The sequence below is a fragment of the Chrysemys picta genome, chromosome 3, assembly GCF_011386835.1.
Source record: "Chrysemys picta bellii isolate R12L10 chromosome 3, ASM1138683v2, whole genome shotgun sequence".
In the NCBI taxonomy this organism is placed as follows: domain Eukaryota; kingdom Metazoa; phylum Chordata; order Testudines; family Emydidae; genus Chrysemys; species Chrysemys picta.
This window is the reverse complement of record NC_088793.1, coordinates 9666029-9690643: the sequence shown is the minus strand read 5'-3', so window position 1 is coordinate 9690643 and position 24615 is coordinate 9666029. Positions and strand designations below refer to the sequence as shown.

At 43.5% G+C, this 24615-nt stretch overlaps 1 protein-coding gene across 13 annotated transcripts in view; it reads right to left on the bottom strand.

The window, feature by feature from the left end:
* HMBOX1 (homeobox containing 1) overlaps positions 1-24615 on the bottom strand; it is a 135523-nt gene that overhangs the window by 66770 nt on the left and 44138 nt on the right. For all 13 annotated transcript variants that reach the window (XR_010600045.1, XR_010600046.1, XR_010600047.1 and 10 more), the window contains exon 2: positions 11146-11229. Coding sequence is in view for 10 of the 13 variants with exons in the window: in XM_005290644.4 (XP_005290701.1) it covers positions 11146-11168 (23 nt within the window). In the remaining 3 variants the exon portion in view is untranslated. The remainder of the gene's footprint in view (positions 1-11145; positions 11230-24615) is intronic.

The following is a 24615-nucleotide window of genomic DNA, read 5'->3' as shown; positions in this document are numbered from 1 at the left end:
TTTCTTCACACAACACACAGTGGAACTCTTTACCAGAGGATGTTGTGAAGGCCAAGACTATAACAGGGTTCAAAAAAGAACTAGATAAGTTCATGGAGGATAGGCCTGGCAATGGCTATTAGCCAGGATGGGCAGGGATGCAAAACCCTGCTCTGAAGAGTTCCTAGCCTGTGTTTGCCAGAAGCTGGGAATGCACAACAGGGGGTGTATCACTTGATGATTACCTGTTCTGTTCATTCCCTCTGGAGCACCTGGCACTGGCCACTGTCGGAAGACAGGATACTGGGCTAGATGGACCATTGGTCTGACCCAGTATGGCCATTCTTATGTTCTTCATGAATGTACCCGACCAAGGAGCATGACTTTGCCCATGTGGACAGAAGAATATCTTTATCCACCACTGAAGTTCTAGATGGCAGAATGCAGCAGATGTTTAACAGCTCAGAGCAACCCAAAAAAACAAGTGTATGGCAGCAACAGAATAAGAACTTCATGTCCTATTGAAATTGCATGATACTGTGACATTGAGCCAGAAAGGGTTAAGCAACTAGGAAGGTTAAATGACCTAAATTCAACCTTTAGAGACATTTTAGAAGCTTATGTGAATAGTAATTAGGGCCATTTCATGTTAGATAGACTAGAGCTTTGAAATGCAAACCTGAATTGTTAGAGAATTGGGGGTAATACTAATTGTGTTTATTTATATCTTGCTAGACAGTTAACCATGTGAACAGACGGTTCCTATCTGTTGCTATCTCTATTATTCAGAGATCAAAAGGGAATATTAACATTTAGATGAAGCTTGGGTGTAATAATATCATTGTCTATATTTCTCTCTGAAGTTTGTAGTAAACTGTCTATGAACTGCTTAATGGATAATTACCATATGCTAATGAATGCAACTAGTTACCTGTGTATATACAGAAAATAGGTGATTCTACTTCAAAGCCACAATGCTCCACCCAAGGACTGCATGCTGTCAAGAGGCTGCCAGTGAACTATAAAAAGAACTCCTGTATCTCAGATCTGCTTAAGCTTCATCAGGGGAAGTTTGAGTCGCAAGACTGAGGTCTCCAGCTCCAGTCTGGGTCACCCTGATATTGGACATTGGACTATAACCTATGGAACTAATTTTGAAAGAACTTTTTGCAACTCTGAAGCTCACCATCTCTACTATGAAACTGACCTAAGAACTTTATTCGTATCTGTATGTATCATGATCTTTTAACCAATACTCCCCCTTTTCTTTTAAAATAAATTTTAGTTTAGTTAATAAGAATTGGGTGTATGCATGTATTTGGGTAAGATCTGAAATATTAATTGACCTGGTGGGTAATTAATTGTCCGATCCTTTGGGATTGGTAGAACTTTTTATATGAAGAACAAGATTTTCAGTAATCCTCCTCATCATATTTGACTTGACTGTCTGGGTGGAAGCCCAAGGCTGGACTGTTTCAAGGGAACTGAATTTCTGGCTTCTGGGTAACCAGTAAGGTATTGTAGAAACTGTTTTGTTGTTGGCTTGGTGAATTTAAGTATTAGAATAACCACCAGTTTTGGGGATTGTCTGCCCCATTCTTTGCAGTTTGCCCTGATTGAGCAATCTCAGTGTGGACACCCTTGGACCCTGGTCACAGATACGTCTAATGGAATTTAATTATTCAAATGGGAATCAGGCCAGAACACCAGGGCTAATATCCCTATTTTTGAGAGAAGTTTTGGGCTCCTTAATGGCCACAAGTGGTCATGTTTCTCTATGCTGCCTGCTGACATGAATGTGATGTACACTGGCCATTACTAAAGAGATTTCTTTCTGCAGGTCCTCTGGGTCTGGCAATCTCCATTAAAATGCATGGCTATACCCCACAAGCTCTGAAAGACTCATGAGATTGCAGAAATGGCTGCGCTTTTTGATGCAAAGCACTATACGCATTTGATATGATGTGTAGCCATCTAGATATGGGCTGAAGCCAAAATGTTGAGAACCAGATCCTAAACTTGGATGATTTTTGAATCATAATTCTAATAAACTCATGTCAATTGTGACCTGCAAGATGCGAACGTGTTCAGATACACATCTGCAATGTACAGTATAAACTGCTGTTGCAGGTAGCAGCATTATTCTTCATCCCATTAAGCATGTCATCAACACTCCTAATTTTGTTTTATAAAAAGATCATTTGCAACAGATTACTGTTTTTTGGGTGCCACTAAATATGACCTTGTCCCCTTGACTTTAACATATGATTTGGCTTCCCTCTTTAAAATTACATTTACTAGTGAGTTATGACCCTATCAACCATAAAAATGGTAACAGTATTCTCTGGATAATGTCTATCCGGCACAAAGCTAGATAAACAGTAACTAGAGAGGTTTAAATCAACACAGAGTTGCTTGCAGTTTGTTGCTGATATAAACTTATTAATCACAGAGTTTTTATTCTCGGTTTGTGAATTTTGTGCTGATGAGAAATGCTGACCTTGCAGCCTTGGAGATTATTTCTCTATCCACAAAACAGGTACAGTGCACACAGCAGCTGTACAAGCTTCCCTCACACTGCCCCCCTAACATGCAGTTAAGTCTCCCTTGAATCTTAGGCCTCTGATGAGACCACCATCAAGAGTATCACTTGCTACCAATTATGGTGGTGCTTTTTATGCAGTTTATTTGTCCAGTTGGACTGAGACCAAATAACTCATTTCACACAAGCTAACTGGCTGAGCTGATAATTTAATGTCATAACCAATTCAGGCTGGATTTCAACCCATGTCTTTGACGCGAAAGTCTATTCTGCCTTCAGCCATCCAGGCTGTCAATGTTTTAGCCTTTCCATATATACGTGTTGGACATTATGCCCAACTTATACTATATAAAACGTTTTTCTCCTAAGACATTTTTATCTATGTCCCCAGTCATCAAGAAGAGGCTTCAACCCTCTAGTCTCTTCATTTTCTCCCCTCCCTTTTCCGCCTTTCATCTTTCCTGGTTTACCAGTGCAGCTCATCCCTGCAGAGACCTCAAGCAAGAAAAGCTGCCTTTAAAGCTATGATCACTCCACACAACAGCCAGCATGGAACAGGGCTCAACATTGTAAGGGGCATTAGAACGAGAACCATTAATATGCCAGTTCTAGACTGTTCTTCAAAAACTATCAAGTTTTCTGCTCACTCTGTTGCCTCTTCACAAGTGTATGCCATTTTTGTCTTAGCTATGCACAGCAGGCAGCTGTCTCTCTGTTAAGTCCCAGAAACGTCCCAGAATCCTTTGTGATATATTAAGGCCATGTCTACACTGACAGGTAGATCAGCTCTGCTGGAATCTCGCAGCGATGTCAATGTAGCGGGTCTGGTGAAGACCCACTAAGTCGATGGCAGAGCGCTCTCCCACGGACTCCAGTTCTCCAGCTCCCCAAGGAGAGTAAGTCGGTGGGAGAGCGCTCCCGTCGGCACAGCGCAGTGTAGACACCGCGTTAAGTTGACCTAAGCTATGTTGTCTTCAGTTACATTATTCATGTAACTGAAGTAGCGTAACTTAGGTCGGCTTACCGTTGTAGTCAAGACAAGGCCTCAGTAATGCCACCTTTGAAGCTACAGTCAGTGCTACGAACGCTGGGTTGCAGTTAAGAACTAAGGACATGAGTCTCTTCTCCGTAACACTTATGTAAAGCAATAGTATCTCCAGCTACTTCAATGGAGTTTTACCAGTGTACAAGAGAAAAATCAGGCCTTACAAGTGCCTGTCATGTCAATAAATACAGAGCCATCCCTACATGTAAGATAGCATAATTAGCATTTACAGTTGCATGCCTTCGTTCTGATTTTCAAAGAAGACTCCACTCCCATTCATCCTGATCCACAAACATAAACGCAACACTTCTAATGACTGCTCTAGGAAACAAAACCTAAGACTTCCAAGGAGTGAAATCAGACTAACTGATCTACCAAGTTTAAGCATTGCTGATTCTGTTTATGAATGCAAAACACTGTCTCATGAATGCAGAACACTGCCATATGCTTTCCATCAAAATGGTGACAGTTAATAAGAGCAGTCTGAAACGTCTGAAAATAAATCCAATGTAATCAAATACTCACCGCTACACAAATCAGAGAACACAGGCTGAGTGTGGAATATCAACTATCAGCACATCACTCCTTTAGGAGGTCCTCTGGTTTCTGAACTAGCTTTAAAACAAAAAAACAAAACAAAAACAGCCCCACATTCTGGTTCTCTCTGTAAACTATTGTTCCATTTAGTCTTTGGAATTCTCTACAGCTGATCAATTGTAGTCCAGTGGATAGCAGCGGGTTGGTATTAAGCAGACCTGAGCTCTAGTCCTGGTTTTACCATTGACACTCCCGGGTCACCTTGGGCAAGAGACTTAAGCCCTGCGGCAGTTTCCTCTCTGTAAAATGAGGATAATAATGTTTGCCCACCTTTGTAAAGCACTTTGAGATCTACCATACAGATAAAATACACTACATAAAAGCGGATTATTTTCATAATCGAAGTCTTACAAAAATGTTTACCTCTGACTGAGCACAGGATTAGGATCCTGGAATTCCTGAGTTCTACTACTAGCTCCAAGATCTACTCCCTCTGCGGTCTGAGATAGACACATAGGGTATGTTTACTCTACAAGTGCTACGCTGCTATAGCATAGACACTTGCTACAGCGATGAAAGGGGTTTTTTACGTCACTGTAAAATCCTCAAGAATTTTTCCATTGACCTAGTCGTGTCTATACCAGAACTTAGGTGTGTTTAACTACAGCTCTAGGGGTTTTCACACCCAAGAAACATAGCTAGGTCAACCTATGTTTTAGGGGTAGCCCAGGCTTTAATCTCTCTGCTCCTCAAGTTCTCCATCTGTAAAATCAGGGCTACTATCACTGGTGCCTCACAGCAGTGTGGTAGGAATTAAAGAGGTTGGCTCTAGGGCAGACTCCACTATGTCTTTGCTGTGCCTGATAGGAGGACTACTGAACACAGGGAAGGACTATGAATGAACTCTCCCAGGAACTAAGGACTGTCACAAACCTTACCACCTTCCACTCCAAGTGCAAGGCGCATTTATTTGACCTTGCCTTCTCTAACACAAATACAGAGCAACGTGTACATTAAAAAAAAATCCTACCAAAACAAGACACTCTACTGCATACCCTTCTCCCCCTGCGGAGAGGACAAGACAACAAACAACAGGTGACAGAGGTGAGCCATGTCCCTTAATGCAGGGCTGAAAAGCACTCAGGGTATCTCTATACAGTAGCTGGGAGTGTGCTTCCAAGTGCAGGTAGACAGACATGCATTAGCTCTGCTCGAGCTAGTGCTCTAAAAATAGCAGTGAGGCCGCAGCGGCATGGGAGGCGGCTTGGGCTAGTTGCCAAAGTATAATCCTGCCTGACCTCCTGGTTATGTACTCTGGTGGCCAGCCCGAGTAGCTGTGGCCACACAGTCATTTTTAGCATGCTAGCTCGATCAGAACTTGCACTTGTCTGTCTACCTGTGCTGGTCGGCATCCTCTCAGCTGTCGTGTAGACAGACCCTCTGATACTACAGTGATCAGCATGGTGTAAGAACCTACATAGAATAGAATGATAACTACAGAGTCCTGACAAAGAGACTGTGGTCCAGCCTCTGAGAAAAGGGTAAAAGACGAGTTCCTTCACTGAGGAGCTAAAGCCTTGCCACAAAGGGGAGGACAGTTTGTTCCTGGAGAGGGCTGGAAAGATCTCGAGGCCTGTGACAGTGGATGACAGGACTCATGTTTTTACAGGGGGGCTCTCATTTCAATGCACCAACGCAATGGGAAATGAGTCACGGTGGCGGGGAAACTGAGGCACAGTCCCATCTAGATGCCTGACCGGTATGTTGCACTTTTACAATTGCCACAGCTTACGGTTTAGCTGTGTTGCTGTTCCCTTTCAGTCTGAGTTCACCCCTCTTGCCTTCACCTGTCTCAGGATGGAATCTCACAATTCTTCTGCTCTATCTTAGGTCCTTATATGGCCCCCATTACTGTAGTGCTTAAGCATCTCAGAACCTTTTATGTATCTTATCTTCACAGCACCCCGTTAGGTAGGGAAGTGCTATTCTCCCCATTTTACAGATGGGGAACTGGGACAAAGGATAGACTTGGTCATACAGGAAGTCTGTGGTGGAGCAGAGGTTTTAAGACCAGGAACAGAGTACACACTGCCTGGTATAAATCAACTCCTTATCCCCCTGCAGGTCCGACTGGGTTTCAGCCATTTGCAATTCCTCCCTTTGGAAACCTATGACCAGTGACAGTGACTACCGGTGTTCTTAAAACCGAGTATTTTTACTCAGTAGTTGGAAAAAAGCATCCAAGAAATAAAGGAATTTAAAGCAAACAACCTACATACATATTTAGACTCATGTACTCTTACCCTTCACTGCAAGGTAAGGCTTAAACTAGAAGGAGTTTGCCAGTTGAGCTGTATCAGTATAGATATAGCAGGAAACCCTGCTACTGTAGACACAGTTTATACCAGAAGTGTGTGCTTTCGCCAGCATAGCTTATATCAGTTCCCCGAACAAAAGGTATACTGGCAAAAGCACTTTTTTTCCTGACATATTTGTGTCTACACTAGACTTTCTGCCAGTATAAAAATATCATTTAAAAAAAAAAAATCACAACCCTAAACAACAAAAGTTTGTAGTGTAAACCAGGCCTGAGTTAGACAGGCTTTCCTCTTAAATTACAGGAATAGATCAGAAGCAGCTTACAGTCTTCTAGCAAGCCCAGATCTTTCTGTGACCCACATTGGTCACCACTCACAGCATGCCCTGCTGTTCTGTGAGAGGAAGAGGGTCTCTCCAGGCTTGTCAGCACATGGAGACATTGTTATTCCTGAATAACTCCATTTGTAGACAAGCCCTAAACCTGGTTCTCTTTGACCCAGACCATTCAACCTGTTTTCTTCCAATCAGCAGGAGCTCCTGTCAGGGCTTATCCAGGAGAATGCACCCCTGATGCCTGCTCCATTGTTTGGGTAGTTAGACCCATTAGTCTCAATGGCTTGTAATCACTGGCCTGGAGACCATGCCTCCCCTGAGAGTGAGGGTGTTCAAACTGTCCGATCCCATCAGACGTCAAGCATATAATTATCACATTTTGGGATACAGACCAAAACATGCAATTAATATAAATACTTATGGCCATATTCCATCACATGCCCTGTGAGGTAAGTAGATAATTCACCCCACTGTACAGATGGTGAAAATGATACAGGGAATTTATTTACTTTAGGTCACAGAGGGAATCAGTTTCAGAGCTGTGATCTGATTCTTGAAGCTCTCGAGTCTCGTACATCTCTAAAATTCTGCCGTAGATTTGTATTTGATTTTAAGAGCCCTTTAGGTCAATGGAACAGGGTTGGTTGTGTGGACGCAGTCATTTTTAAATCGACCTAACGCGGCTAAATTCGACCTAACCCCGTAGTGTACACCAGACCTTTGGTTCTTTTGAAGAACTCTTTCCTGCCCTGATCAAGAATTGCAAAATGAACCTCATTTCTGGGAGCCTTTGCAGTAGACTTGATACTGTTACCTCCCTTTTTTTTTTAAAAAAAATAGGCTTCACGTATGGCTGCACATGAACAGGATCATGATTTCACAACTGGTGCCACATGGATGGTAGGTTTTCACCACTATTGTTTTATGGTCCTTCATTTTCTTCGTCTCTGTCACTTATTTGTTAAACCTATTCAGCCCTTTAAATAAATTAATCTATAGTTTAGTCTGGAAAAATTTTTCAACCTGACACCATTTAAGTGAGTGTTTTTCCTCCATTCTAATATTCTTCCTCTAGTCCTCAGCTGAAAAGCTGCCACCTCTGGGGTGGAAGACAGCAGCTGTTTCACAGTACACAGCAACATTCCACAACAATTCTGGAAAGCCACCGAAGAACACAGTATCCAACTAAAATTGCACAGAGAATTTAGAGAGGCAAAACATAATTGAAATTAGGCCAGGACAGCAGAGCTAATAGTCTAAATCTACAAACCAGGCATTAAAATTGTGTTAAGAGTCTGATTCAGAGTTAAGGCTGACAGGCTGGGCTGTCCCTGTGCCTATACACAGCACAGGTGATTGCTCAGGGTATGTCTACAGTGCAATTAAAAACCTAGTCCATGCCAGCTGACTTGGGCTCAAAGGGGCTCAGGCTAAGAGGCTGTTTAATTGCAGTGTAGATGTTCAGGCTCGGGACCCTCCTACCCTGCAGGGTCCTGGAGCCTGGGCTGCAGTCTAAGCCTGAACAACTATACTGGGGTCTCTAATCAATACTGAAATAAATCTGAAGTATTTCCAGCTATGGTAAGAGAAGATGAGCATGGCTGAAAAGACCGGTAATGTAATAAGAAGCCTTTCACTTCTAAATTACTGGTTCAAATCCAGAAGCAACTAAAAGTCTCAGAGTTCTCTCCAGGGGCCTTTTTGAAACATGTTGGTGGTTTAGTCGACAGGTGGCCACAACACAAAAACCATCTCAACTGTTACCCTTGCTATGAGCCTCAGCGTAGTGTGACAGACCCCGACCAGTGGGGTACAGGAGTCTGGTAGAGGGCAAATATACTGGTCACTGGATAGGTAGTTTTCTGTTCCCTGAGTGACCAGAGCAGGGGCTGCACTAGAGTAATCAGGAACCTGCTAGAACCAGTTAAGGCAGGCAGGCTAATTAGGACACCTGGACCCAATTAAGAAGAAGCTGCTAGAATCAATTAAGGCAGGTTAATCAGGGCACCTGGGTTTTAAAAGGAGCTCACTTCAGTTTGTGGTATGAGTGTGAGGAGCTGGGAGCAAGAGAGCTGAGAGTGTATGCTGCTGGAGGACTGAGGAACACAAGCGTCATCAGACACCAGGAGGAAGGTCCTGTGGTGAGAATAAGGAAGGTGTTTGGAGGAGGCCATGGGGAAGTAGCCCAGGGAGTTGTAGCTGTCATGCAGCTGTTACAGGAGGCACTATAGACAGCTGCAGTCCACAGGGTTCCCCCCAAACCTCCCAATTGACCTGGACTGTGGGACCTTCCAGAGGGGAAGGTCTCTGGGCTGTTCCCCAACCCACATGGTGAATCTCTGAGGCAAGAAAATCCACCAATAAGCGCAGGACCCACCAAGATAGAGGAGGAACTTTGTCACAGTAGATATTGGTGGCATTGGTATTACACAGACAGATCTGAGCCCTAGAGGTGGTTCTTCCAACACAGAATTGAGCACATTGACAGAAAATGCTTGCAGTCCTGCTTCTTGATACCTGTTCTGTGAACAGAGGAGTTCACTTTCCAGTGTCAGGCAATCTGGCACATTTCCTAAACTCTAAATCTGGTGGCTCATTTACTGTGTGCCGCTGGGAGTGGGAGGTTGTTATGGTGAAAATCATACATAAGCATATAAAATAGAAGGCCTAACTGAAAGCCCAGATTTAAAGACACCTGAATTCCGAGATGTTTTGAATTCACACCCAAAGCTTTTTAGCTTGAGTTAAATATCTGTTCAATATCTTCATTAACGACTTAGATATTGGCATAGAAAGTACGCTTATTAAGTTTGCGGATGATACCAAACTGGGAGGGATTGCAACTACTTTGGAGGACAGGGTCATAATTCAAAATGATCTGGACAAATTGGAGAAATGGGCTGAGGTAAACAGGATGAAGTTTAACAAAGACAAATGCAAAGTGCTCCACCTAGGAAGGAAAAATCAGTTTCACACATACAGAATGGGAAGAGACTGTCTAGGAAGGAGTACGGCAGAAAGGGATCTAGGGGTTATAGTGGACCACAAGCTAAATATGAGTCAACAGTGTGATGCTGTTGCAAAAAAAGCAAACATGATTCTGGGATGTATTAACAGGTGTGTTGTGAGCAAGACACGAGAAGTCATTCTTCCGCTCTACTCTGCTTGGGTTAGGCCTCAGCTGGAGTATTGTGTCCAGTTCTGGGCACCGCATTTCAAGAAAGATGTGGAGAAATTGGAAAGGGTTCAGAGAAGAGCAACAAGAATGATTAAAGGTCTTGAGAACATGACCTATGAAGGAAGGCTGAAGGAATTGGGTTTGTTTAGTTTGGAAAAGAGAAGACAGAGGGGACATGACAGTTTACAGGTATCTAAAAGGGTGTCATAAGGAGGAGGGAGAAAACTTGTTCACCTTAGCCTCTAAGGATAGAACAAGAAGCGATGGGCTTAAACTGCAGCAAGGGAGATCTAGGTTGGACATTAGGAAAAAGTTCCTAACTGTCAGGGTGGTTAAACACTGGAATAAATTGCCTAGGGAGGTTGTGGAATCTCCATCTCTGGAGATATTTAAGAGTAGGTTAGCTAAATGTCTATCAGGGATGGTCTAGACAGTATTTGGTCCTGCCATGCGGGCAGGGGACTGGAATCGATGACCTCTCGAGGTCCCTTCCAGTCCTAGAATCTATGAATAAACAAAAGCAAAACAAAGATATAGAGCAGCATAAGGATACATGCATTTATATTGCTTTTACAATTATCTTTAAAAACCCTAAGACAACAAGACAAAAATAGAGTCTAATGGACACTGCCTTAGGCTTTTTGTTCTTGTATATCACCACTCATATGGCCTCTGTAGCCTCTTCTACTAACTCACAGAAAGGACGCTAAACCTTCTTGAGAGCATTGATGTTTAACCATTACGTCCGGGAGACGTGAGAAGATTTCCAGCGTTTAATGGTAATGCTGTATGGTTCACCTCCAAGTTTCTAAGGTCATGTCTACACTACAGAGCCTATGTGGGCATAGCTATGCTGGCAAAGCCCCCTAGTGTAGATGCAGCTTACGCTGACCGAGGGAGTTTTTCTGGCAGTGTAGGAACACCTCCTCCCTGAATATTAGCTGTGCCGACAGAAGCACTCTTCTGTTGGCATAGCTGCGTTAATACTGGGCTTTATATTGGCCTAGCTCTGTTGGCCAAGGATATGGTTTTTTCACACCCAGTACTGACATAGCTATGTCAGTATACATTTTAAGTGTAGCCCAAATCTAAAAGTTACAAGCATTTGTCTCCTGACCACAGCTGTGACCATTCCTCTGTTCTCTTTACATTGAATTACAGAAACGTCAACTTTTGAACTTTCCTGGAGTGACTTCTTGTTGTTGTACTTACACTACTGGAAAGGTTCTGAGCATACTTCACATGAGGAGGGCAAGTCAGAAAGCCTCTCAGGGGTCTTCAGCGTTATTTACCATTCTGTAACGGACAAGTGAGAGAAAAAAATACCATTAAAATTTGCTCAAAATGTAAAGGCATTTTCATTTTTATTATCTATCTAATAACAGACCTTGGATACCACTGTGATGTGCAGCTTTATAAAAGCCTAGCAAGACAGACACACATTAAAATTATCTGAACCCACCATTTTGAGAGCAGAAAACAGGGACCACACTTTTAAATATGATAAATTAGGGAAAATCACCCTCTGCAATCCTTCAATTTCCCATACAATCTTTCAATATTTTGTTGTATTCCAAGTACAAATAGGGCCCCAGATTCATCCCATTGAATTAATCGGAGCTTCACCATTGATTTCAATTGTCCCTTAGTAAATAATTCTTCACATTTAAACACCATACACATTACGACAATTCACGTTACAATTTGAGGTTTACAGGCACCAAAAGGATGACCAGCCAAGTACTCTCTGCATCAATATAGGCATATTTTAAAATTGGAAATGTTAAGTCTCATTACTATCATGGTAATCTGTGACAAATACATCTCCATATACATAATAGAACATGCACATCAATGTACATAGAACTCTACTGAGAATGGTGGCATCTGGTTCTATAACCATGGGTCTCCAGTCTAAGAAATCCAGACAACAATAGTCTCTTTATGGCCATGGATAAAAATAATCCATGCCTCCATTTACTACTCTGTAAAAGGATGCTAGTCACAATTACACAATCTCCCTTCCAGGGGTGTACAAGGATTAGTTAATGTCTGCAAAAAGCTCTGACGATAAGTGCTAAATATTATGAAAATAGGTGACCTAATAACGCTTTCTTTAGCTACCATTTCCAGTGACTTGCTCCCCAAGGTGGCATGAGCTGGAAGCACTGCAAAGACAGAACTATCATCCATTTGATAAGAGGCAGGCAGGACATACTGAGGCAGACTACAGAGAGAGTTACTTGTATTAAAGACTACTTCACTCTAGCATTGCATTCCTATAACATGCATGATTGGAACTAGAATTTTCAGTGGAAAAGCCCTAGAATACAGAGGGACCCAGACGGCACCACACAAACTTACAGAACAGCATGAATAAAAGCTCAACTGTTACCACACAACAGCAAACCTTCCTGCTGGATAAGAAGCAATATTTTATCCCCTCAGTCCTATTAGCATGGATTTAGGGGGAGAGAAAGGATGCAGTTCATCTTCCCTGTGCTGGGTTGGGATCTTCCATTAAGATCAAGTGGTCAGATCCTGAACAATTTTGGGGACTGCAAGTGATGAGCATTGGTGGACAATGGTCCTGCTATCCTCTTTTCTATTGGTTCCAAAAAATTTGTGCCTGGGATAGCAGCCATGACACTGCGTTGAACGTACTGAAGGATGGGGAAAGACAGATGCATGTGTGCACCAGAGTCAGCCTTCCTCTCCCCCCTCCAAATCTCCCTTTCCAAATATTGTTATACAGTCAGCTCCTCTTGTTAAATCTCTCAACTGCATTAAAAACGTTTTCCCTCAGCTAAAGCCATAAAAGCAATGAGATCATATTGTTGACCAACTGCCAAATTTCAGCTTTGAAAACCAAAGGAGGTTCTGTGTTAAACAGAAACAAAATAAAGTCGCATCTTAAAATATATACAAACTTTCTGAAGGGCAGAAGGTCTAATTATAGCGAGTTCAGGACTCTAGCTCTGATGCTTGATCCTAAGCCAAAAGCAAGGAAGAAGCAGTGCAGATAGCCGCTAGAGTTAAAGACAATCACTTTCCATCGCCACAAAACAGAATTTTAAAAACTGAAGTGGGAGCTAGGTGAGTTATGAGGAACCAAAGAAGAGGAGGCTGCAGTGACTTAGGTGAACGATGACCAAAGCACAGACAAGGATTTTAGTGGTGGTAATGGAAAAGAAAGGATGCTATAGATTTCTGACATGTTATATATAAAGAACCGGAAATAAGTGGATGCAAGTAGAGAAAGGAGGAGAAGAAGGAAACATCCAAAAAGGGCAACAAGCTTGTGGGCCTGGGTGATGGTTAGGATAGTAGAATTTCAATGGAAATGAAGAGATGAAGAGCAAAGGCTATGGGAGGAATTATAAGAAATTCAGTTTTTCCATGTTAAAGGCTGGGGTGGATGTGGGACGTTCACATAGCGAACAGTCACAAATATCAGATGGAACAGCAGGGCAGATCTGGGGTCCTTAGGGTAGCCATAGTAGCTGAAATTGTGAAAGTAGATGAAGTTAAACAGGAAAGAGAGGAGGGGAAACTAGTGACTCCTCCCACTAACGTAGGGGCAGTGCCAACAGTCTCTGGAGAGGGGTACAACTGATCTTCCTTGGCCAACAGGAAAGTTGGTCTAATGTTGATCAGGGAGAAACAGCAAAGGGCCTTCTCAAGAGACTCTCTGATTTGACTAACCCTAAAGAAGAGAAACAATGAAAACATAAAATCATAGAAATGTAGTGCTGGAAAGGACCTCAAGAGGTTATCTAGTCCAGCCTCCTGCACTGAGGCAGGAACAAGTACAGTAAAAGCTGTTTTATCCAGCATGTTGGGAGAATGGGGGTGTCGAGAAGTGAAAAATACCGGTTAACTAAAAGGGAGGGAGTTTGGATGCCAGAGAGGGCTCAGGGCAGGGGGTTGGGGCTGGAGGGAGATGGGGCCCCAGATCTGGTGGCGCTCACCTTGGGTGGCTCCCCGCAAGCAGCAACCTGTCCCGTGTGCTCCTAGGTAGAGGCATGGCAGGCAGCTCTGTGTGCTGCCCCCGCCCCGACCGCTGGCTCCGCAGCTCCCATTGGACGGGAACTCCCATTGGATGGGAACAGCCCAAGGTGAGTGCCCCCCGGAGCCGGCACCCTGCACCCCCTCCCACACCCAACCCGCAGCCCTGCCCCACACCCAAACTCCCTCCCAGAGCCTGCGCTCTGCACCCCCTCCTGCACCTCAACCCCCTGCTGGCCCTGTGCCAACAGGACTATAAACCGGACTTCCAATCAAGATCAGAAATGCTGGTTTATAGAGCTTTCTGGTTGGTGAAGTGCCCGATAAAACAGCTTTTACCGTATACGTAGACCATTGCTGACAGGTGTTTGTCTAATCTGTTCTTAAAACCCTCCAATAAGGGGGATTCCACAACCTCCCTTGGAAGCCTATTCCAGAGCTCAACTATCCTTATGATTAGAAAGCTTTCCTAATATCTAATCTAAACCTCCCTTGCTGCAGATTACGACCATTACTTCTTGTCCTACCTTGAGTGAACATGGAGAACAATTGATCACCACCTTCTTTATAAAAGCCTTTAACATATTTGAAGACTATCAGGTCCCCCTTCACTCCTCTCTTTTCAAGACTCAACATACATGTTTTTTAACCTTTCTTCATAGGTCAGGTTTTCTAAACCTTTTGTCATTTTTGTAGCTCTCTTCTAGACTCTCTCCAATTTGTTCACATCTTTTCTAAAGTGTGACACCCAAAACCGGACACAGTACTCCAGCTGAGGCCTCACCAATGCCAAATGGAGCAGGACAATTATCTCCCAAGTCTCACATACGACTCCTGTTAATAAGCCCCTGTCTTTTTCGCAACTCCATCACATTGTTGGCTCATATTCCATTTGAGACTCACTATAATCCCCAGATCCTTTGCAGCAGTACTACCGCCTCGTCAGTTATTCTGCGTCTTGTATTTGATTTTTCCTTCCTACATGTAGTACTTTGCACTTGTCTTAACTGAATTTCAACTTATTGCTTTCAGAGCATGTCTCCAATTCCTCAAGGTCATTTTGAATTCTAGTCCTGTCCTCCAAAGTGCTTGCAACCTTTCCTAGCTTGGTGTCACCCACCAATTTTACAAGCACTCTCTCCTCACACTCTCTCCTCACTGTTACTTAAGTCCTCAATGTAAATATGGAATAGTACCAGACCCAAGACAGACCCCTGAACTACTCTACTGGATACATCCTCCCAGTTTAATAGTGAATCATTGATAACTGATATTGAGTACAGTTTTTCAACCAGTTATGCACCCACTTTATGGTAATTTCATCTAGATCATATTTCCCTAGATTTTAGCCAGGTCATTCTGCCTACATAACATGACTACAGCCATGAACAAACTTCTACAACGGTGTATCAATGTCCCCTTCCTTTTATTAGACACCAACATGCTGAGTCAGCCCTAATCACAGCAGCAAAAGCAGGTGCCATTGTAATCTATAGATGATATGCAAGTAAAAACTCACAAACCTTTGCCCTCTTCATATTATTAATTAAATAAATTACCTGTTAATAATACAGGGAAAACACACAACTCCTCCCTTTCCTAGTAGGGACAATATCAAAAAAATTCAGTATTAATATGGATGTCATGTCCACAATTGTAGAATTGAATGTAATGAACAATCTAGTTCCCAGCCTGAGTTACTGTAAAGGCAGCTTAAATTTACAATGATGAGTCTTCATGGCAATCTGTTTTTCAGATATTAAAAATCTCATTTTCTCTGTGCCAAGGACAAGTGGATGTCTGAAGCACTGGAGTATCAACTTTGCATTTGTCTCACTTGACATGATCTCTTTCTCATTTTAGTTCAGATTTTCTAATATGTTCTTGGGAACCACTTCAGTTTTCTTCACTTCTCACTATGTGCAATTAGATGTTTTGAAGTACAGCTTGCCCTGATCCACAACTACCGGCAAAAGCAAGGAGGAAGTTTCTTGGTTAAGATCTCACTGATAGCACTTTATTTGGAAAAGAGATTAATTTTCCCCCTTTTCATTTTTTTTTTTTTTTTGAGTGAGTCAGGCTTTGTATTTTGTACACTACTTTGTATTTCTCTAGTACCTTCCATCTGAAGATCTTAAAAAGTCTTTACAAACAATGAATTAAAAGTCTTCATGCACTCCAGAGGTAGGAAATCTTGTTTTTATTTTCTAGACGGGGACTCAGGCACAGAAAGGTTAAGTTGTTGGCTTACGGCCACATAACGTAACACCATTGGTTGAATGTGTGCTGCATCTGCCCCAGTGGATGGTCCATTAAAAACCTATTACTGCTACCAGATAATGGAATTGCTCCACTAGTTCAAATGGTGGAGGTCTGTGCTATGGTGCTGAAGGGCCTAATTCCAAACCTTGCTGATGACCCCATGGAGGAGGGTTGTTAAATCAGCGTGGGCCAATTTCAGCCCTGGTGTCTTTAAAAAATTAAGTTGTTCAAAGGCTGAATTTGTGCCAGGGTCAAACTCACCAGACCTGTGCCCTGATCATGAAATAATCCTTCCTCTCAAAAGTAACAGACAGACCTACAAATTGAACTCCTGTAATTATCCATGGAGTTTAAGCCCAGCAGGGACTATCAGATGAACTAGTTTGGCTGTCTGTATATCATGGGCCATTACAATTCATCCAGTGACCCTTGTATTGAGCCCAATAATTTGCATTTCACTAAAGCATAACCTGTGTTTGGTGAAAAACTCTCTTTCAAAAAGGCAGCCAGTCTTGATCTGAAGTCATGTTCAGATGAAGAATCCACCACTTCCCTTGGCAGTTTGCTCCAATGGTTAATCACCCTGCTACAAATGTATGCCTAATATCTAATTTAAATTTGTCTGGGGTCAGCTTTCAGCCACTGGTTCTTGTTATGCTTTTCTGTGCTATAATAAAGAGCCCTTTTATTCCTAGGAGAGGTCCAGACTAATGTTTAAACAGGGCTTTGACAACAACAAGTGCTGTATTTATTTAAAAACTTATTTTAAGACGTGACCATCTGGAGCTGTTGGTGCATGTACAAAAATAGGACTAGTATCCAAAATATGAAATCTTCCCTGCCAAACCTAATCTAGGACTCTCTCGCAAGTCATTACAGTCCATTCACCCACTTTCCCAGAATAAACCTCTGAACAAAAGATAAGCTCTGCAACATGAACCTGAAGGTGCATAAATCTGGGTTCTGGGAAGCAAGTTCCAGAGCTGAGGAGCCTTCACTAAATATTCCCTGCCTCCAAACTCCTCCCAGTGGTTCTTAACCTTTTTTGGGCTCAGGCCCCATTTGTAAACCTTGGGGGCCTGTCACAACCCAATAAATAGTTTTAGTGCAAAAAACATCTGTCTTACTAAATATTTCTTACCCATGATATAGAATATACAAATTAACGTAGTAAGTACTAAATAAGTGCACGGTGCATACCATAGTGATGGCTCCTGAGGGGCTGGCTGGGCTGGGCTCGGCTCCTCGCTCCAGGCATTGCGGCTTCCAGGAGTGCAGCACTGCTAAGGTTTGGCCTGGTGCCCCTGACAGTGTAAGTCAGACCAAATTTGAGCAAGTGGTGTTGCTATCTGGTGTATGGAGTCCAGTATCACTTGCTCAAATTTGGCCCATCTGGCCCCCTGCCGCCATCATCACGGAGGGGCAGCTGGGCCAAACCTGCATAGTGCTGCAGTCCCATGTACCAGGTCGCAACAGCCAGAGTGGGGAGCTGAGACTGGCCAGCCCCATGAGCTACTGTTGCAGGGCAAGTGCGGGGAGAGGGAGAGAGCTTTGCAACCACCGCCAGGGCCTTCCACCCACCTAGGGGCAGGGACCCAGCTCCCACAAGGCCTTCCCCCTGGAGGGCCTCCCCACCACCTTGGAGGCAGGATCCAACCCCTCTCTCCCAGGCCTCCCATACAACCCTTTGACATATTCTGGAGATGCAATTTTGGGTCATGAACCATGGGTTGAGAAACCCTGGTCTAAACCACATGAGCACTGATAGTCCTCCAGCACCTTCCCACAATCCCACCTTTGTGCCCAAAAGCACAGACAAGTTCTCCCACAGTTCTCTGGAAAAGAACCGTAGAGCTGCTCAGCTTCCTATAGCACAAAAGAACCCTGGGATGTGCCCCCAGAAGTCCTAGCGACACAGTGAGAATGCAGTAACTTGGCTATAACTTTGCAGGGTAGCTGTTCACACCCAGGGTAGGGTAACTCGGGTGCTCAGACATGTTCCAGTGGGGAGTCGTCTCCTGAAAGGGGAGTCTCAATGGCTCACTCAGTTCTTAGCCTCTTTCTTGAGATTGCCAGCTAGTACGGACTACCCTGGAGGTTCTGGGATATGAACCCTTGTACCCTAAGAATTACGATGATCTGTATTACAGTAGCACTTAGAGGCCCTAATTGAGATCAGGGACCTATTGTGTTCGGCACACAACCTAAGAGACAGCCCCTGTCCTGCAGAGACGAGCAAGGATGGGAAGGGAAAAAGTTGCACAGAGGGGTGAAGTGATGTGCTTGAGAAAGCTGGGGAAAAGAACCAGGGTCTCCCAACTCCCAGTCTAGTGCCCTATCCACAGATTAGACAACAACACTTCTTGCTAAGACTAGACTGAAATCCTTCCACGCATTTCACATATGGCACACAGAATGGATGGTTAGCAAACAGTGATCAGATTATTTTGTATTAAACACAGGCAGGATGCCCAGAGCTATACAAGAAAAAATAATCTCAGTCTCAAGAAGTTTATCATCTGAAAAGATAAATTAAGCAAACTGGAAAACTAAAGGAAAATTCTATATAAAGCATTTTGCAAAAAATCTGTAAACCGCATTGGGTAGTGACAAAGATTTTTGTTGAAATCCCTTAGATCAGAAAACCCAGCGTCAGCTGTGTGAATGTATTACAAATGTTGATAAAAGCCAAAATTGCGGAACATTTGGAAATGCATAATTTAATAGAGGATAACCAGCACGGCTTCATAAAAGGAAGGTCATGCCTGACAAAACTGCTGAAATCCTTTTTATTATACGACCAAATTGTTAGGTTAGACATGACTGAAACAGTGGATATAAGTTATCAGGATCTCGGGAAAGTATTTGATTTTGTACCACTCAGACTGATTTACAAAGTCATAAAGCTTTATCCAGGCAAGAGGTACTGAAATGGAGTAAAGAACATTTTAAGGACAGGATGCAAAGAGTGCCCATGAGCAGCAACAGTCTGCAGCAGTGAGGCAGAAAGGTCAGTAAATCATTTGTTTACCTTGGTAAATGGACTCTGAGGAGAGTAAAACTTCAGTTTAGCTCAGGGGTGGGCAAACTTCGGCCCGCAGGCAGGATGTGGCCCACCAGCTGTTTTAATCCAGACCTCGAGCTCCCAGCCAGGAAGCAGGGTCGGGGGCCGCTCCATGTGGCTCCCGGAAGCAGCGGCATGGCCCCCCTCTGGCTCCTACATGTAGGGGCAGCCAGGGGGCTCCGCTCTGCACGCTGTCCCTGCATCTCCCACTGGCTGGGAACCAGAGCCAATGGGAGCGGCAGGGGCAGTGCCTGTGGACGTGCAGAGCCACCTGGCCGTGCCTCCATGTAGGAGCCAGAGAAGGGACATGCCGCTGCTTCTGGGAGCCGCGTGAGGTAAGCACCGCCCAGATCCTACACCACCTCACCCCCCCCCCATGCCCCAAACCCCTGCCCTGATCCCCCTCCCACCCTCCGAACTCCTCGATCCCAGCCCAGAGCACCCTCCTGCACCCCAAACCTCTCATACCCAGCCCCATCCCAGAACCTTCACCCCCAGCTGGAGCCTGCACCCCTTCCTGCACCCCAAGCACCTGCCCCAGCCCTGATCCCCATCCTGCCCTCTGAACCCCTCGGTCCCAGCCCGGAGCACCCTCCTGCACCCCATACCCCTCCATCCCCCCCCCCCCGATCCCACCCCTCCCCATACCCCTCCATCCCCAGCCCCCCCAGATCCCGCCCCTCCCCACCCCCACCCAGAGCCCTCATCGCTACCCCCCCCCCCGCACCCCAACCTCAATTTTGTGAGTATTCGTGGCCCGCCATACAATTTCTATTCCCAGATGTGGCCCTCGGGCCAAAAAGTTTTCCCACCTCTGGTTTAGCTCCTACAGAGGCAGAGAGCACCAGAAACCCAGGTCTGGGGGTAGAGCTGCAAGAAAACCATATCAGAGGCTGGGAGAAGGAGGGAGACGGAACATTTAGAACCAATAAAAGGGACTTGTGATGTGTCAAGCCAATCTGTGGAATTCCCTGCTGCCAGAGCTGATCAGTGAAAAACCACAGTGGTTGGATGTATGAATCCATTTTAAAGAGGATTCAATAATTTTATGATCATTAATAAAACCTGCAGCTACGCACATTGTGATGATATGGGTAATTAAACTGGAAGTTTCAGGGAATAAGCTGATAGACTAAGAGGGTCTGGAAGGAGGAATTCCTTGTGTCCTTAATCACAGAAACAGCTTTGCAAGTAAGGTAAGGGCACACCAGGTGGTATGGGCTCTTCCTGTTTCTGAAATATCGAATGCTGGCCACTTCCTGAGACAGATTGTTGGATTAGACAGACCTATGATTGGACCCTGAATGTGAAAAGGAGTGACCAAAAGTCCCCAATCATCTAACCAGGTTTGGTAGCCTACGTGAAATCAGTTTGGTGGTTCTCAGTCTTACTTCCAGGGCACAATTTTCCACATGACAAATTATCAACACAGTTAGCCTTCTCAGAAGATTGGCCATGGATTAAAGAAACCTGCAAACAACAGTCTTATCTAGAGGTGGTCCTGTCAGGTCAGAGTTGAGATTCATTTCTGGAGGACGGTGTAAGAGTTTTTAAAATGAAGATCCTTGTCGGTGTAGTACTAGTGCCTCACAACCATTAGTGAATGAATTCTCATAACTGCCTCATGAGATACAGAAATATTACAGATGAGGAACCGAAGTACAGAGAGATCAAGTGACTTGCCCACGGTCAGCTGCGGTAGAGCTGGAAACAGAAGACCACTCCTGAGTCCCAATTTAATGCTTTAACCAGAAGACCATGCTGCTGCCACCTGTGCTCTCTGTGGGTAGAGGATTTCAATCTCTAAGGCTGTCAAAGCCAGCAGCTTTCATGAGCACTAAAATTCACTTTGAAAAAAATTCAATTAAAAAAGTTGTAGAAGAACAGGTGGTCACAAAAACTCTTCAGGAATCTTTCATCCTGTTTTACACTGCACCTTTAAATATTCTTCTACCTAAAGGTATGATATGCAAGACCAAAAGAATAAGTGAGAAACAGTAATTCATAACAGATCAACTGTGCTTTATTTACACCAATTCTGCTTTCATAAAGGCATGGAAGGGGGGGGGGGGCGCGAAGTAAAGTTTTATTGTTTTCTGAAGCTTAAAATAACCACAAAGTGGCTAAAAAAAATAATCAAACTGTTCCATGGAACAGCCAAAAAAAACCCTTTCAATGAGCATTTCAGAAAGGCAGTACGTTGTTGAAGATGGACATACAGATCTAAAGAGAACCATGGTCAGTGTTTAACTGCTATATTGGTCTACTTTGAAACCGGTATAGTTTAAATGCGAAAGATCCTCCAGAACGTGTGCCTATGTATATGATGATAGCTGTCAGTATTGTCATTGCAGCCATTAGTTACTGCATTTTAAGGTGCTAACTTTTTTTTTTTTTTTTTTTTTTTTTTTTTTAAGTTTTCCCATATTTATATGTATTGCAAGTGAATTTAGAAGCTAACTGAGGTGTTTTAAATTTTTTGGAGGGGACTCATTAAATGGAAAAAACAAAGGAAAGGCGGGGGGACACTGAAGGCAAGCAAGTGATGAATAGGGAAAGGAGCGTGAAGGGCGAGTAGAAGCTGAGATGAACAGGTGACAGAAGAGGTTGGAACAAACAGCTCATCAGCAGAGGAGAATGTCCAGAGTTAAAACTGTAGAAAGCAGTCGGATGACAACATGCTGCAAGTACTTGGTGTTTGCCACCAACTGAGTTTTTAGCTAGCTCTGCCCTTGAGTGTCTGTCTTCTAGATGCAAGCAGGTGCTTTACCTGCTGAAGCTGCTTTCGGGCGGATATGGAGATGTTGACACTACGGGGACTATAGCAGCATAGCTACAGTGCCAATAGTTATGTCGGCATAATCCCATAGTGCAGAGGCAGCCTACAGAAATGGAAGGGGTTTTTCCGTCGCTGTGGGAACACCACCATCCCACCTGACAATAACTAGGCCAACAGAAGTATTTTTCTGTTGACCTAGCTGCGTCTACGGCAGAGTTCGGTTGGTACAGCTAAGGAACTTAGGGATGTGCATTTTTCACTGGCCTGACCAACACAGCTATGTAAACACAAATTTTAAGTATAGACCAGGCCTTAGTCTTCATGCAAGTATCAATTTCTGGGGAAGGAAACTTTGCCAGCTTTTTAGTTAGCCAAGTTTTGATTGCAGCAAGGAGAGGCGTACATCTAAACAGTCCTTTGGTGATAAAAAACAGCGATCTGAAAGGTGTCTGAGTGTGCTCATTGGTTTCTATGATTTTGGCAGATTCCTCCTGAAACTCCGCCCTCCTCCTCATCCCATTTCATGACATAATTAGAAGTTCTTTTTTGACTGGCATCACCCGCTCATAGGCTATTTTACGCTAGCAAACGGCTTAGCATTAATTCCCCACTGGTGCAGCTTCACACACACACATCCCCAAAAAAAGTGGGAGCTGTTGCATCGACAAACCTCAAGCATTTTTACCACACTGGTGAATGTTGGCTAAGAAGCTTGCCACTGGAGAAAAGGCATAAAACTACTGCTATAATCCAGGAAGTTTCTATCATTTTGATTGCAAAGATAGTGATCTGAATCCAAAATTGATCGGTGACTACTCTCCGGCTAGCTCAGCCTTTTAGCAACATGCCTCAAGAAGAACAGCATTGCCCAAGAGGTTAAACTGCCCCTTCATCCCCAAACCCTTTCAGTGAGGAGAGGTTTCAAAGCTGAATTAAGCATGCTACTGGTGAGCATAGGCTATTTCTTTTCTAAATACAAATTAATGCAAAAATCTCTGTCAATGCAATATTAAGGTTGCACAGTTAACATTAAGTGTCAGGAAATGCAAACATTAAGTTTTCTACGTCACTGTTAATTGGCCTTTTTATATATACAGTATTGGTAACCCAAAAAGTTTAAAACCATGAGACAGACCCCACAAAAAAGTCATGGGATTTGATTTAAAATCACAAGGGTTTTTTTTAAAATGCATCAGGCTTCAGGGTCTGATTTCCAATTTTTGAAGTCTTAGACAAGCCTCCTGCCTTCCATTGTGTGTACAAACATGATTCAGGATGAAAACTTATCCTGAAACACACAGTGCGCACACCCAAAATGGAGGGGGCTTTTCCCCGTCCTTTTTACATAGACTCAGTTTTTGGCCCTCCTACCAACTCTGCTCATATCCATCTTCTCTCCCTGTCTGATCCTCTCCATATGGGTTGAAATGAGAGCCTAGCACCTCTGAAGATTCATCTATGCACATTTGAGAGCTCAAAATGTGGTATTTAGTTTCTGAACATAGGTATCCATATTCGGAACTTAGATCCCATAGAGGAGCTGGGTGCATATACAATCAATCCATCATTCCTAAAAAAATGAAAGCTATCATTTGATGTGATACGCAAAAAAATGCTCCTTTAGCTAGTCTGCAACAGGCAATTATCTAATAAACAATTTTTCACAAAGTTCTGCACATTCTTCCTGACTAATGATTCTACTGGCAACAGAGAGAGACATTCTTTTTCCATGGTTCTAAGAGTATTATCCAAAATGGTGACTTAGATAAAGGGACACTTCCAACTTCATTTATATTACCTTATGTCTTCAGAAGATTCTTTTTATCCGGATGATCGTGTTTGGATATTTTTGTCAACTACATAAATCTTTGACCCTATCTGCAATGGGATAGGAACTATGTTTGCTGAACTGGTTTTAGATTCAGTTTAAACATGGTTCAGCAAGACATTGAAAACAGGAATGAACCACATGTGATAGATGTCATTCGCATCACTTAATGAACTACTGGTAGGTGCTCTGACACATGACATTGGTATAAGAACCTTATACAGAACAGGGCAGGCAATGCTTAAAAAGTTTGTTTGGAGGCTGTGTTCTAAGTCTGTCTCAGTTTCCAAATTTGTGAAATACATTGCAGTCTGTCCACAATGGCTGGCAAAGATATTTTTAAAGTATAACTGGTGGCGTAGAGCAATCCTGCTGACTCCACCGAGCAGTCAGAATAGGTGGATCTCATTAGCTTCAGTAGGAAACGTAAGAGGCAGAGTCTCTCTAGCCAAAAGACAGAGCAGAAGGGACAAGAGATTACTACAGGAAGAAATCTAATCATCCTTGTCAAGAGGAAGCTTGTGGGGTACCTTAAGGTTTATAAATACAATTCTGCCTAAGGGTTATTAGTTTAATCATAATAATCTCGGACACAAGTAACTTTGGACAATATCGTATTCTGTGTATATACTGTGTTAATAACAGGGTGGGGATGCCACCCATTCACAGGGAGTTAACCTGAACTAGCTCGAAAACTGTGCAAGTTAATGGCGGAGATAATCGCTCTGTTTAGCCTTGGCC